At 39.3% G+C, this 16,109-nt stretch overlaps 1 protein-coding gene across 50 annotated transcripts in view; it reads right to left on the reverse strand.

The window, feature by feature from the left end:
- MAP4K4 (mitogen-activated protein kinase kinase kinase kinase 4) overlaps window positions 1-16,109 on the reverse strand; it is a 189,965-nt gene that overhangs the window by 58,119 nt on the left and 115,737 nt on the right. For all 50 annotated transcript variants that reach the window (XM_053890525.1, XM_053890560.1, XM_053890551.1 and 47 more), the window contains exons 6-10: window positions 12,836-12,926; window positions 10,160-10,290; window positions 7,530-7,584; window positions 5,987-6,065; window positions 1,960-2,135 (exon numbers count right to left, since the gene is read on the reverse strand). In XM_053890525.1, the coding sequence (XP_053746500.1) occupies window positions 1,960-2,135; window positions 5,987-6,065; window positions 7,530-7,584; window positions 10,160-10,290; window positions 12,836-12,926 (532 nt within the window). The remainder of the gene's footprint in view (window positions 1-1,959; window positions 2,136-5,986; window positions 6,066-7,529; window positions 7,585-10,159; window positions 10,291-12,835; window positions 12,927-16,109) is intronic.

The following is a 16,109-nucleotide window of genomic DNA, read 5'->3' on the forward strand; positions in this document are numbered from 1 at the left end:
ACTAGGAGATGTCATCTGTTTACTGTTGGCACTCAGGGAGCCACTCAGAGTGCAGCAGAGAGAAAGGTCTGCGGGACTGATGAGTGAACTACAGGAAGTACTTGGGGCATTGAGAGACAAAATCCAATGTCCCCACATATTACAAAGGTGAAGCCAGGGAAAAATCGGTGCAAAAACAATACAGCAAGAGGAGGAGAGAGAAGGTGCTCTTTCACCACATCAAGCAAAAATGTCAACATGAGCAACCTGTTTTCACATCAGCAGGTTTTATACTACGTCACCCCAAGTAACAGACCTTGTACTTAAGGTCAGTACCTAAACTTTGAGTGAACAATTTCACTCCAGAGAGCAATCAAAACTAGAAAGGTTGAAGAGATATGTAAAACAAGTCTATTTGCAAACAAAAACCACATTTCTAACTTTTTTCAGAGACACAGGAGTTGGAAATCAGTATCTCGGTAAGAAAAACAGTTCTGAGAACTTAAAATGGGGTCAGTCTATATTATATATAATTCTAGATACACATATCTACAGATTCATCAATCTATATATACAACATTAGTTCTTTTCACTGAGAAGACCATCAAAACTGTATAATTTTAAAGAACATAAAAACAGGTTAGCTTCCAAAGGAAATTCTAACCTAAGTAATCTTTTAGACTCCTTTAAGTAGTACTCTGTTATGTTTACAATTTGGTACTATGAACTATTAATTATTGACAAGAGGCTGAGGGTATCTGAAAGGTAAATGAATGTAACTTGAAAATAAAGAAATGAAGATAAAGTGCTCCATAATTCCCATCCACAAATGTGCACGAGAGTCCAGGCGGAGTGCTCAGAAAACGCCTGGCACGGAGCAAATGCTCCATGACGGTGAGCTATTATTAAGAAAGTACATACTGGGAAAATGACTCAATATACAAATAACCTCCCTCTCCCACCCCCAAAAAAGCTTTGTTTTCAAATTTCAGTTCACTTATTGTAACTGCATAGCTTAACATACCAAACTTAATTACTTTTATAACTGAATATATCAGAGGACCAAAAGTAGTTGTGAGCATCGCTGATAATGTAGCTCTGAAGACTGAAAAGAACATGTAAAAAGCTCACTACAGACCTCCAAAGAGGACTGTGACCAAGTCATTTTACTGCCTTGAACTTGCTCTTCTTAGTTTCTCTTTTGGCCTTGAAATTTGAACGTCAAAAAAATTCACCGTCAAGATGCCAGTTATCAAATGTTCTGTAAAGTTATGATAAGAATTCATAAAACAGAAAGATCAATGTGAGCTGGAGGCCTCGGTGAAGGCGGAAGACGGTGGAGAAGTCTGGGCTCCATCTTGCTGGACAGCAAGGAGACAGATGGTGCTCCGGACAGGTAGATACAGACCACACAGAGATATAAAACCAAGACACCAGGAACAGAAAGAAACATTAAATAATTAACATGTTCACGTTGTGCTATGGTGACAGAAAAGTAGTCAGGCACACATGTGGCCCAGGCCTGGCCACACCACCTGCACAGAGTAAAGCAGTAAGAAAGCCAGAGGGTTCTCAAGTAGGAGAGACATGCAATGAACACACGGATGGTGACGTTCGCAGCTGGTGCTCAATAAACCTTGAGTGACTTATTCAGAATGCAAATGCACATAATGAAGTAAAAAGAGCAGCAACAAAGACATGTTCCTGAGGAGGAACAAGAGAAACATCCCTTCATGCTGACCAGCCACAGTGGCGGTTTATCTGGTGTCAGCTTGGTGACATAGCATGCAGCTCCGGTCTACTCCACCTGAGTCGGGCTGGCCCTGAGGCTCATGGCTGACCCGCAGAGCAGAGACAAACTATGCCAGCACCGGCCAAGGGAGCACAAACTCCTGGGTGGAAAAGGAGTAACCTATTCTGGTGGGCAAAAACCTCAAATATTTTTTTTTTTTTAAGAGGAAAATAAAAACAGATTAATACCTTTCTCTCCTCTCTTCTTTCTGGTCCGGTCTATGTGGTCCTTAAGCTGGATTCTAACTTGCCTTTCATTTGGCTGATCCCTTATAAAAGGATGTTTCAAAAGCTGCTCGGTGGAGGGCCGCTGCATGTAATTCTTCACCAGGCACCCTTCTATAAAACTAAAAAATTTCTTTGACCTGTAAGAGAAAGTAAAAAAGATCATCGAATTTCTACTGCAAAGAGCAAAGCTCCAAAATATCAGTAAATTATTAGTCTGAAAACATACAAGAGCTTCATAATTCACTGTGAACATTCTGCAAATGCACAGGGAAAGTATGAGGAACCCAGGACCATTGTGGATAAGGAGCATCACTTAAACACGATTTAAGAATTATACCACACCACCACCAATACACCACAGAGAGCTCTGAAAGCAGTCAGCTTTAAATGAAATAGGTTTAAATGTAATGTTGTTTATTAGTCATTTAATCACAGGGGTTTTTGTGAAAATGAAGGCAGACAGGATAGTAGATGTCTGGAACCTGGAAGACAAGGATGGACACAAAGATAAGGAGCTGGTAAATGACCAAATGCTTTGGCTCTTGAACCTGTTAATACGATATTTCGATCAGTTCTCTATGCTTAATGTACAGAGACAGAAATACATAACAGCTCTGAGGAGGGCAAGGACTCTGTCACAAACATTTACCCTACTAGCTACTTCTACTTTTCCCCTTTCCTCCATGCCTGGCTCATGATGACCCCTATCCATGGCCTTGGCCAAGACACTTACCTATCCTATCTTTTGAGACTAAGATAAGATATGGTCTCCTTAGGTAAGGCTTTCCTTGGCAACACTCCACCCTACATGCCCAAAATTAGAAGGCTTTCCTCTAAGGTTGTTTGCATTTAATAGACTATACACATCATGTTTATGTTTGTCTCCCTGCTGGGGTACAGGTCAGGAACGGATTTCTACTTTTCAACTTGTCGGCAATGCCCAGCACTGAGCATGGCAGACCACAAGAGGTATGTAATAAATTTTTGTTGAATGAATGAGTTGTTCAGTCTTTCGTTCAGTTCTTTCTAATTACTTCACTACTTTGAAGAATCACTTCTATTGTCTTGTATTTCCATTCAAATTTGCCATTTTTTTCAATTCGACAAATATTTACATTTCAATTTACATTTGTTTATGCTAGGCTCTGTAAGAAATACACATAGGAAATAAAGTGGAGGAAATCTATGGACGCACAATAGCAGGTATGTACTCAACCTTACAGAGGAAGAAAGAACTACTGCTACAGGGGGTTAGCCAGCATAAAAAAGTAGGATAGTTGATACTCTAGAAATGGGAGAGAGAAGCCACCATTCCAGAGTGAAAGGAACAACATGAACAAAGGGAGAAAAGTATTAGGGAGTAATGAATCGTTTTCTGATGCTAGTATAAAAAGTGGAAAAGAGGGGCGCCTGGGTGGCGCAGTCGGTTAAGCGTCCGACTTCAGCCAGGTCACGATCTTGCGGTCCGTGAGTCCGTGAGTTCGAGCCCCGCGTCAGGCTCTGGGCTGATGGCTCGGAGCCTGGAGCCTGTTTCCAATTCTGTGTCTCCCTCTCTCTCTGCCCCTCCCCCGCTCATGCTGTGTCTCTCTCTGTCCCAAAAATAAATAAAAAACGTTGAAAAAAAAATTAAAAAAAAAAAAAGTGGAAAAGAACAGAAAAATAGGTCAGAATCAGCTCAGATAAGGGTCCTCAAAGTCACACAGCAAGGTTGTGACTTTATTCTGTGGTCTTTATTCTTTATTCTGTGTAGTGAGGAACATGGTAGATTCTACACAGGTGTCGTGGAAATTGCTCTAACACAGAGATTCCTAAACTCCAATGCCCATAAACTCCACTTTGAGAGTTTATTAAAAATACAAATACCTGGGTCACTCCTCAGACCTAACAAACAAGAAACACTTTGAGGTTGGAACCCTAAATTAAGATTCCAAAGGGATTCTCACATTCCATGTCTACAAATTAACATTTGGGAATCAATGATCTACAATATATTCTTTAAAATCAATTGTCGGGGCGCCTGGGTGGCTCAGTCGGTTGAGCGTCCGACTTCAGCTCAGGTCACGATCTCGCGGTCCGTGAGTTCGAGCCCCGCGTCGGGCTCTGGGCTGATGGCTCAGAGCCTGGAGCCTGCTTCTGATTCTGTGTCTCCCTCTATCTCTGACCCTCCCCCGTTCATGCTCTGTGTCTCTCTGTCTCAAAAATAAATAAAAAAAAAAAATTAAAAAATTAAAAAAATATAAAATCAATTGTCAAGTTCTGCTAGAAGAGAATTCACTGATCACTTCTCTAAAACCAGCAGGAGAAATTTACACTGGTGGATAGGAAGATAGCAATCAGAAAGGGAAAAAAAACACTATGTTTGCAATCATCTCATTCTTTCAGAATACCTGGATAAAATGACAGCAATGATGTAAATGGATGAAAATGCATCTAATCAACTTTAGAGAAAATGTGGTGTAAGAAAGCAGGAAGATTTGTTGCCATCTACAGCTGTCTCTTTAGATCACTGTATTATACACAGAATGGTTAATCCCAAACTGCAAATAACAGACAGAATAATCAGAGTGGGGCCAGCTGACAAGACTTGTGAATTGTGAGGTACCCTAAAGACAGAGCATAAACTCCCTTTAATAAGATAGCATTATTTGATTTAGCTAGGTAGTGTTACCCCACCCCCAGAACTTACTCCTTGGTGATGTCCTCAATACACAGTTGGTTTCCCTAAAGTTGGCCACCCACCATTGATGACTATAGCTATCATGCTTCAGTACAAGAGACCAAGTGGGGCTAAAATCTTGACAACTGTACAGATTTAAAGAACTCTCTAAAAACTGGTAAGTGGAACTAGATAAGCTCAGTTATCTGGAGTTGAAGGTGGTTAAAGACAGTGTAAGTAGAATGAGAAAATTCCTGCCAGCAGACAAAAGGTCGGTAACGACAGTGAGGAACGGGGAGAAGTATGAAAGAAACAAGAGTGAAAACACGTGTGTGCATGTAAAGCCCACAGATGGGCAAAGAAAACCACAGGACATCAGAAGATGAGCAACCAAGAAGAAAAGAGCACAGTAATGGCTAAAAGACCAAAACCAGAACAGAAGAACACTTGAAACTGAGATGTTTCACATACTTCAGAATTAGAGTCAAGAACCTAAGAGGAGATAACACTCATTGGAAAATAAGTGAGAATAGTTTCAGAAGGGGAAAAAACCACCATAGTAGGAGGTGGGCACCAGTGAGACAGACATGCCCCAGAAAACAGGAATGGAAGAAGGGGAGAGGACCCACGTGCATGAGGAGCCTGAATGGAGACAAAGTGAGAGGAAAGGACTCAAAAAAAAAAGTTCAAGGAGAAATAAGGGAGCAACATTCTCAGGTGAAAACAAAGCACTACCCTCTCCTGTAAAGACTTTTAAAACTAAACCAAATCAACACTTTTCCACACCGCTACAATTCTTAAAGCTTTCACGAGGAAGGTCACCATCATCTCCCTTCACTCATAAGCAACTTTGGCTTTGCAAGTATGTGAGCTGCAGGGAGAAAGAAAGGTGGCAGCCCAAAGAGAGGACCATTCCTCTCATTTCTGGAATGAAAAAAGATACAAATAATTCCAATGTTTTGCAATCATTACAGTAAATGCCTCCATTAATGTTCAAATCCTATCTTACCCGAGTAACTACAAAGTCAGTACAGCTATGCTTTTTAATGTGAAAATGCTTAGAAATATACTTAAAAGTGGGCTTAAATATTAAAGTGAAACTTTTTTTCTTCAACCATGTTACAGTATTTCATATGGTCACTTGTTACTATTTTGTAATGAAAAGAATTTATCAAGAAAAAAACCAATTTAACTGGTGTTTCACAGTGCTGGCTCTTACGTTCTTTGGGAATGAAAATGGCTAGAATTTTGTCTTGGAGCGAAACTGAAAAGGAACAATTTGTTTTAAAAAAGGAAAGAACAACAACAACAACAAAAGCATACATAGCTTACCATTTTTTTGACTTCAGCCTGGGAGGAGGGTTTCTGGGAATGAGAAACAGTGCTCTCATTGGATGCATGTCACAGAGAGCTGGGGAAAGGAGATGGTTGTGTCAGTATGGCACTTATTTTACTCATTTTTAATTTCTAGGGCTCACTCAAAATATCAAATGCGCTGTCCCATCATCTGATAATCTTTATGTCAAGCAGTTTAGACATCCAGCTATCAACCCTAGGATATACCTTGAATTTGCCCCTTCATAAACATAGCAAAAGATAAGGAGGTCAAGAGCAACAAGAAGAACATAATTTCACAATTCAAATTGACATTGGAAAGTTTTCATAAATCAAAGATAAATATGGATTCAAAGTCTTAAAAGAGTGAATAGCTTAAGTTTCTACACCATCTATAAGATCTCAATGAAAATAATTTTATTGTCATAGGGTCACTGTGAGGATTAAATCAGATACTGCTCGAAAAGGCATTCACAGAGTGCCTAGACATAGTAATAAGCCCAGTGAAGCCCTCCAGAAATGTTAACTGTTCTTTTGCTATAGCCAGTGTTACTAAGAAGGAGCAAAGACGAGAGAACAAAATGGATTGATTCTGTGCATTTACTGTTTATACTTCTTTCACTTGTCCATAAAGGCATAGCAGGTGTAAATGCACATATTAATATATCAAAAGAGGTAATGTGCATTTTTGTATGTTTATTTACCTTCGTAAGAATCTTACAAGGCAGCTAAGAAATGGGGGCAAAGAAGACAATCTATTCCCACTGTGAAAAAAACCTGAAACAAAGGATCTGGCAATACATCCCTGTCTCAATTCCTCAGAGGGAAACATGAAGAAACATGGTGTTCAAGACTGACATCCATTTCTGTACTGTAAACTAATTTTTAGCCGTTGGAAATTTTTTTCATTCATTCAACAAATATTTATTCAGCAGCAACTATGTAGCATGACATGTATACATTCTTTGTGTACCCCTTTTTTTAGGGGGACCAGCAGATAACGCTGTTTTGTCCCTTTGTTCTCTGCAATTCTACCCGTCTCTGCTCAAAAATCAATTTTATGAAGTTGTCATTGATTTAACTGAAAGGGAGAAGCAAATTTCACAAGTATCCAAAAAAAGGAAAAAAAAAGAAAAAAAATTATTCTACAGATAAAAAGTTAGGCCTCTATTTGTAAAGTAATAACATAAGTATTACTAAAATGTCACGTGTTAGGATTTAGTTTCACTAAAGTTTAAATTGTGAAAAGAAAAATTACTGCCTATTATCTGATGTCAGCATCATTTCAGGTCACACATCTAAATACAACTTACATAAAAGATAAAATGTAAAATGTAGCCTACAGACTTCAGGGATCTTCAAAAGAAAGAGTGGATGCCAAGAATCCTTTTACATCTAAAACTTCACTGTATTTATGATTCCTTCCACTAAATGCCCCACTAGGAAAGGCTTTATCCATGAAGTTGTTCTTTTTGAAGGCTTGAGACTGATTTTAACTCACACAGAAGAGCTGGGCTAAAGAAGAAAGTACATTACTTACGGGGAGCACCTTCTGCCATTTCAATGGCTGTAATGCCACAAGACCAAAGGTCACTCTGCAAAAATAAAACAGTATGTTACAGCTACTGGATTAGATATGAAGCCACTAACTTATCACTGCTGACTAGTCACACAAATGATTTAAAGGCATTTTTTGGTATATAAACTGAAAAGAAGTTGCCAGAAAATTAAAAGCACAAACACATACGTAAGAATACTTTCCAAATGAATGAATGAATGAAAAAATAAATATAAAATCGACCTGTTAACTAGAACCACTCCCATCTATGACTGAACAAGAGATGGTCCATGTAAAAGCTTCTCTAGGCCACTGCATGCCTGCTGTTCAGTGTGTCTCCTCATTTCTTTACGTTCAATAATTTTGACTCCTGGCCCAAGTTATGTTTAATTTTATGATTTATGTCACTATCTCAAACTTAATTAAGATGTTAAAATTTTAAAGGCTAACCTGAAACTAATATACACTGTATGTTAATTATACTTGAATTAAAAAATAAATTAACTTTAAAAAAAAGTTTAAAGGCTAGAAAGCCTTCTTTATAAAAGGCTCCGAGTTGAATTCACCAACTGTAATCACACCGCTGAGCCTCTCTACTGTCCCTTCGAACTTAATAAGGAGTAAGCAATCAGCTGCCTTTCTAGGCCTGGAATCTCTTCTCAGTCCCCTGAAATATTAATTGTAAAATTTGAATTTTAACTTTATTCCCCACCCAAATACAAGTTTCATGAGGGCAGACATTTTCGTCTGTTTTATTCACCTTTGTGTCCCCAAAATTGTGACTGGCATGTGGTAGGCACTCAATAAACATCGGCTGATGGATGACGGAAGTTAAGTTTTATCAGCCAATTTCTTAAAATCCAAAACAGATTTTTAAAAAGCAGACAATTGGGTAGTTATTATCATTAGCATTCTTTTGTTTATATGCTATATTCTAATGAAAGATTTACTTAAAGTTGCTCAGTTTTCTAAATAACCTATAATTATGTTACACAATTCAAACACATGTTTGATTCCAAGAAGGACAGGCCCACAAATTTCTCCCTTATTTTTATGAGGTTTTCCATACTGTCGAGTGCAAAGGAGGGGCTTCACCCACCTGGACTCAGTGACTAATCTTAAGCATCAGTGGCGGGATATACAGATGTTCACGCCCCCCTGGTGTGATATAACACAAACCATACCCATCTCCTGAGGCAATCCTGCTTTAGGTTTTCTGAGTACTAATGGAATTTTTCCAGTTTATAAGAAACAAGGAAAATACCTTAACAAAGATTGCAAAGTTAAAATTTAAAAATGGTAAGACAAATCTATATGGTGGAATACTGCCTCATCAACAAATCAGTGTCATGAAAAAAAGAGGAGGAGGGGCAGTTTGTTAGCCTTGATTAAGAGATACACAGTAGCCAAACAACCAAATACAATGTCTTGTCCTATATTAAACACTCATGTGGATAAGCCAGATATAAACCAGTTGGGTTTATTTACTAACTCTGTACTATGAAATTATTTTTAATTTACTTAAGCATCATAATATTTTGGGTATGCTGGAAAATATTTTTGGATATGTAATAACATAATAAAGAGTGAAAAGTCACCTAGTCTATAATTTATTGTAAAATACTCCAGCATGTTTAAAAATAAAATAAAAATTTCTTGGGGCGTCTGGGTGGCTCAGTCGGTTGAGTGTCCGACTTCGGTTCAGGTCATGATCTCACGGTCCGTGAGTTCGAGCCCCATGTTGGGCTGTGTGCTGACAACTCAGAGCCTGGAGCCTGCTTTGGATTCTGTGTCTCTGTCTCTCTTTGACCCTCCCCCGTTCATGCTCTGTCTCTGTCTCAAAACTAAATAAGCATTAAAAAAATTTAAAAAATAAAATAAAATAAAATAAAATAAAAATTCCTCCATACCATATACTTAAAATGAGCTTCATTAATTGGGTATTTATAATAAATACTAAAATACACTGGAGAGTGTGAAGATATGAACTCAATTTTGAATACCGTTAACAGATACATAGACACTCTGACTCGTTTAATTACAGCAAGAGAACTTTTTTAAAAAAATAATTTTTGTAAACGCTCAACCTGAATCTGATGATCAAATATGGGCTTTACATTGAGATCAAAAAAGTGCATTATTGATACAAGTCCCTAGAGGTCACTCTAATAATTTAAATATATTATTTGTATGCCAAATCAAAGCTGTAAAGCTCTTTAGCAATACTCTAAAATTTCACATAGATGAAGCTATTGTTATATATTCTGACAGTATTTTTAAAAGTATAATAAACATCTGATTATATTCTTCAATTTTACAAGGATGGCAAACAGGGCAGAAGCATTTAATTTACTCGTGACAAAAAGTTCTATGTACAAGTCAGTGACTTGCATTGCCCTGAAAGCAGAATATTACTTAGTAAGGAGAACAGAGGTGATGGGGGATGAACAATAACAAGACAGCATCTCAATACTGTTCCAGAAAATTTGCACTTGCAACAAAGTTTCCAAGTCATTCTCATTGAAAAAGCAGTAAGCTTTTTGTAAGCAGTGCCCCCATCCCTCAGGAATGCCAGGGACCCAGTAAAGGCCAAGAAAGTAGGCGCCTCTTACTCTGTAATCGTAGGTGGCATCTGGGTTCTCATCACAGGCAATGACCTCAGGAGCCATCCAGTAGGGGGTGCCTATGAATGTATTTCTCCTCCCAACTGTCCGGTCCAGCTGAGCACTCACACCGAAATCAACTGTGGGAGGAAGAGAAAGGAAGGAGTAGAACATAATTAGCAAATAAGTAAACTATCAGAAGAAGAAAGGTGAGGAGGAGGTGTCTTCAGAGTAAACTCAAGGAGTAATACTTCATGGATATACAAACTCCTCAAGGTCACCAGCACTGATAAGGAGCAGTCTCCTGAGCAGAGCCACTAAAATGACAAGATCCTCTACCAGTCTACCTACCGGCTCCTGGGAAGCCTGAACCCAGCCACTTCCCTGAGCTTCCAGGATAGTGGCCACCAGAGGGACTTTTGGATGAATTAGGACATTCGGTGCTTGCAGGAAACATGCCTGCGACAAACAAGATCAAGTCATAGAAAGCTCCAAGTTCAGGAGAACTGACTAACACCCACATGACCTAGCTTCTGAGGCAGCACTAACCACAGAAAGAGAAGAAAGCCACAAAGGTTTTCTGGAAAGAACACAGTAATGAATTCAATAAAGAGAATGAAGCTCTATCACAAACATACTAAGAAACACCCCTCAGAGTACCTGGGACTTCCGATTTTTCAGAGTGACCCCTACATCCTACTCAGCCAAACGATGATGGTAGTCTAGAGGAAAGTTCAAGGGTGGGAGGCAGAGCTGACAGGAAGATCAGGATCTCTAATAGAATGTTCACCAATGATACCACTACGTACATTGTCATTACCCCTAGGAGGACTGCACGATGCTGAGGTCACTCACAGGAATGGGGTTATAGACTCAACTTGTGTATGTACATCTCCTGAAGCCACTCGGGCAACGACATGGCCAAGAGGTGGGCTCACAAGCTAAGGGCTCCCGAGACAGACACATGTGCCAAGCAGTGCATGCCATTTGCAGCAACTCAAATAGCAGTCCCAAGTGATCACCAAGCGATTATTACGAAGGGAGTATCACAGGCCTGGCACCAGTGGGCCAGTGCAGGGGACACACACAGCTTGCTGAGTCACTGGGAATGAGAACAATTCAAGTGTCTCCTATCTTGGTTTTGAGGGAATTTCCTAAATGGGCACCCTATTTCTCCACAGACGACCGATAAATGGAGGTATTATGCAAGAAAGCAATAATGAAGATTTTAAGGTAGAACTACGGTGCGTAAGATTTTTGAAAGATGGAGTAGATCCTTATAAGTAGAAAGAATTTTTTTCTGTGATGCCTTAGTGGAAGAAAACTTACTGCTAATTCTGTTTAAAAATTTGACAGAACCATTATATAAAAGTGGGATTGAAAAAAGTTCAGGGGCGCCTGGATGGCTCAGTCAGTTAAGCGTCCGACTTCAGCTCAGGTCATGGTCTCACGGTCCGTGAGTTCGAGCCCCGTGTTGGGCTCTGTGCTGACAGCTCAGAGCCTGGAGCCTGCTTTGGATTCTGTGTCTCCCTCTCTCTCTGCCCCTCCCCTGCTCATGCTCTGTCTCTCTCTGTCTCAAAAATAAATAAAAACATTAAAAAAAATTTTTTTTTAAAGGAAAAAAGAAAAAAGTTCAAATTCAGGTAAGGGAAACAGGAAATATAGAAGAACCATTATAAAATCATCTCCAGGAAGATACTTTGGACCTCATCCATTCAGGCATCCACACATAAATTTACTGAGCACCTACTACATCTAAGCCACTAAGTTACGTGCCAGATTAGAATGCTTTCATAAGGGGCACCTGGGTGGCTCAGTTGGTTAGGCAACTGACTTCAGCTCAGGTCATGATCTCGCAGTTTGTGAGTTTGAGCCCTGCGTTGGGCTCTGTGCTGACAGCTCAGAGCGGAGCCTGCTTCGGATTCTGTGTCTCCCTCTCTCTCTACCCCTCCCCTGCTCATGCTCTGTGTTTCTCTGTCTCTCAATAGTAAACAGACATTAAAAAAAAATATAAAAAAAAAAAGAATGCTCTCATAAATAAAACATCCTAGTTGCTACAGTCCTAGAAATTACATTCCGGTAAATAAGTCAGAAATAGAGGCAAACAAATAGCTGTATAATTATAAATTGTGATCAGTATTAATGAGGAAACAAGTGGTGGGACCCAATACAGATCAGAGGGTCAGGGAAGGTCTCTGAAGATGAGGAAAAAACTGCAACTTCAGAACTGTTCCCAGTGGGGAACAGTGTATGTGAAGACGCCAAGGGAAAAGTCTAAGAAATATAAAAATGAGTGAACTGAAGAAGAGAGAAGTGAGGATGGTCACAAAGTAGGGCTGGAAAGTAGTAGGAGCCATGGCTTTTTATGGGCCATGGTAAGAAATGTACATTTTATTCCAGGTGTAAAAGGAAGCCACTAACGGGTCTTTAAGAAAGAAAGTGATGTGATCTGATTTAAACAGTAGTCTGTCTATTATATGGTGAGCAGAGCAGAGGGGAGAAGCAAGAGGGAAGGGCGCTTGGAGCCAGACAAAATAATAAGCCCAGTTCTCACTTCTTAAGTAGAACAAAAGAGAAAATGTGGGTAACAGACTGAGCTTTTAGCTAAATGCCAGTGAGGTAGAGAGTGTCGCTGGTCTGCACCAGGGGCCAAGTATTAGATCATGTGGCACATGCATCACATACCAAGTTTCACCTCTGCATTCTCAGTCAACAATACATTCTGGCCCTTGATGTCCCGGTGAATCACGTGATGGATATGAAGATGTGCCAGTCCCTGAAGAAGACAGATTTGAATTTTAGTTCTTTGTTGCTGCAAATAGCCAGGAACACACTTTTTATAACAAAATGCACATGCACGCCAATAGTTTTATGAACCATATTCGGAACGTACTATAATTCAATCTTAGTGCCTTCCCATGAAGACAGCACCAGTAGTACCACACAAACAGAAAGAAGTACCCATTCCCCAATTCCAGTGGGTTAGGTCCCTTGTGTGAGCAACATTACCCGTTTCTAGCTGTTCCTTGAAGATACGCTCTAGATTACCATCTGTAGTTTCTCTGCTGTAATTTGTGCTATTTGTGTACAGGGTGGTTCCTTTCCCACGCTACATGTCCATCTTTCAGTGGGTGACCCCGTGGGTATATCTGAACTAGACCCATCCCGGGGGAAAAGCAAAGAGCCAGAGAGGGTTTTAAGTCTGGCTGTTGAACACTGCCTAGTTTTCCCACCACATAGTGACAAACTGCTAACTGCTGATCAATCCCACTTCCACCCCAGCATAAAACAATTCTGCCACTGAAACAGCTTTATATTCAAATAAAATATCCTTCCTTCCCAAGGATATAAACCCTACTGGGCATATAGCACTTTCTGATGACCTTGTATCTGGAGCAAAGCCCAAGAGCATGTCTCTTAAGAGAGGTGGCAGAAGAACAAAAACACATTCTGCATCCAACAGATGCCCGACAGACAAAAATGTGTCATTCTCACAACTCCTGTACTTTTTCTATCTTTAGCTAGAGAAGCCAAATCTATAGGCTGCCTCCTTAAGATACAAGCAAGCTATTTATTCTGAAATGTCTCAATTCAAAAAGGCCAGATCAGAAGAAAGGTTTATTTCATTTTCCAGTTTGATTTTTTGTGTGAGGTTTTATTATCATTACTGTGTAGGGTATGTGTTAAATATAACAGCCGCTCTAGAATACTAATTTTTCTAGCACAGGGGGTTTCTAAACAACAATTTACTAGTCTGCTTATAAAGCAGAATTGAGCTTACTTGATGGCCCTGTTTATTTTCCCCCCACACAGGATGTGCAGTGTTACACCGCAAAGCACTGACTAGGGGAAAAAGGCACTAAAAATATATGGTATGTTAGTGCTATAGTTAGGAAGAAAGTCTCTCCTTTCAGCATGGCATAACTTTGAACAGCAAAGAAGAAACAAACAAAAAAAGCAGCTTCCCTAATTCTTTCATAATTCCTACTTCTATTATTTCAGTTCATTTTATATTCTCTTTCACAACCCCCATCTTATACTTTTATAGGATTATCTTAGCAACAACAAACATAAGTATTCACATCTTCTCCAAGAAATGTGGCCTGCATGCACTCTTGTTTCTTACAAGCAATAAACTTAAGAAATATCTACTTCCTGTCCCTACTGCTAAGGGACTGATGTGTCTCCAGGTGAAACCACTCAAGGTGTGTCTAATAGCTCGTAGACAGTGTGAACTTGAGTTATGATTATTCCAAATGAGTACATCTTTCCCTATATGAAGAGAGAGAATGCATGTTCAACTACTACCATGCCAAAAGTTAAGCCACAATTATTCCTCCATAGCAAAGATAGTCCAAATACACACTAAATACTACCCTAGAGCAAATGCATCAAAGTTTCAAAACCAGAAAACATTCGTCCTGTAACTCTCATTCATGGACACAGAGCAAAGGAACATCAAAGGTTGTCCTTCAGTGTTGGTTATGAAAGGCTCACAATGAATATCAGCTTCTACTAAAATGCATCAATAGCTGTGCAGACTATAAACATGGAAGTGGGCTGGAATGAACATGGCTGGCTTTGTTGGTAAACCTTTGGTCAAGAGTCTCAGTGGGCCAGCCCGAGAGAGCTTTCCTACTGATGTCTGAGGCCTATATGCTCATGACTCTCAACCTTCTGAGGATCTTAACATAATAACAGCATGTGAATCTAACATCTACTAAAGAAGGTAGACAAGTTTCGCTGCTGCAGAAATTAGCTAACCCAGCAGTGTCTTTGAGAACCCAGGTTATCCACTTGGGCTGGCTGGGTGCCTTCCTTTTCCAGGACAGCTCACCTCCTTCTTACCATATTGCTTTCTCTTTACCAAAGTGGACTCTCAGTGGTCCCTGTGAAAAAACACACACTAGCTTGTGACACACTGACTCTTCCAGAGACTTGTTTTTAGTTCATTTAGACTTTGGTTATAGAAAAAATTGCCATCCTAAATGAAATGTAAATGAAGGGAACTCTTTGTTTCAGGTACCCACTGAGGTGGAAAACATTTGGTGTATCTCAGAAGGATGTCCATTAAGCTATTATGATCATTCCAGGGCCTCAAACAACCTGGGCATCTTTGAAATAATGTCTGAGATCAATGGAAGTAAAATAGCTAAATATACTTATTACACAATCAGTAGAAAAATGCTTGCCTGCGTACATAAAAACACGTTAGTTGTCTCTGATAGGTGAAATACATTTGACACCTAGGGCATTCATACTAAAACCTACATCTCTGCTTGAGAAATCCTACACTGGAATTATATACACAAAAGGTGTCAGTAAGTTTAATATTTACTGACAATTCGTTACTCACATTACATTAAATAATTTCATATATACCAACTCATTTAATTCTCATAACAGTGACACTTGCTTCATAAGGTTGGTATCTAAAATTTACAGATGAAGAAAGTCCTTAAAGGGGAGTAACTTTGCCAGGGGTGTGTATCAGGTAAGTAGCAAAGGCAGGACTCAAACCCACATCTGCCTCACTCTAACCACTGTTTTCTCCTGCAGACCACGCCAAGAGTTTTAGTTGTTAATATAATGAATGCATTTGCCCACTTGGTGAACTCTTTCACAGCAGTACAGGATGGGATACTTAGTTTTCCACTTTTAGACTCTGCTTCTTACAATAACCATAAAAGACAGGACTCTCATGTTTTCATAATGAAATCTGAGTGTGATTATAAAGAGAAGGTAAGGTTCTTCCACCTCAGCCCCTATGACTAGTTTTCTTAAGGGAACTGCTTAATTTCAAGGGCTTCATAAAATATCTAAATAAAAAGGAATTAAAATTCATCTCTGTAAATTCTAGGTGGTGTTTTTTAAACCTGAAATCCTCTAAGAAACTTAAATATAAAAGTAGGGTAAATTTACCTATAAATAAAAAATACAGCAACAGTTTATTTTATTA

The sequence above is a fragment of the Panthera pardus genome, unplaced genomic scaffold (assembly GCF_024362965.1).
Source record: "Panthera pardus isolate Hobbes unplaced genomic scaffold, ASM2436296v1 HiC_scaffold_25, whole genome shotgun sequence".
In the NCBI taxonomy this organism is placed as follows: Eukaryota; Metazoa; Chordata; class Mammalia; order Carnivora; family Felidae; genus Panthera; species Panthera pardus.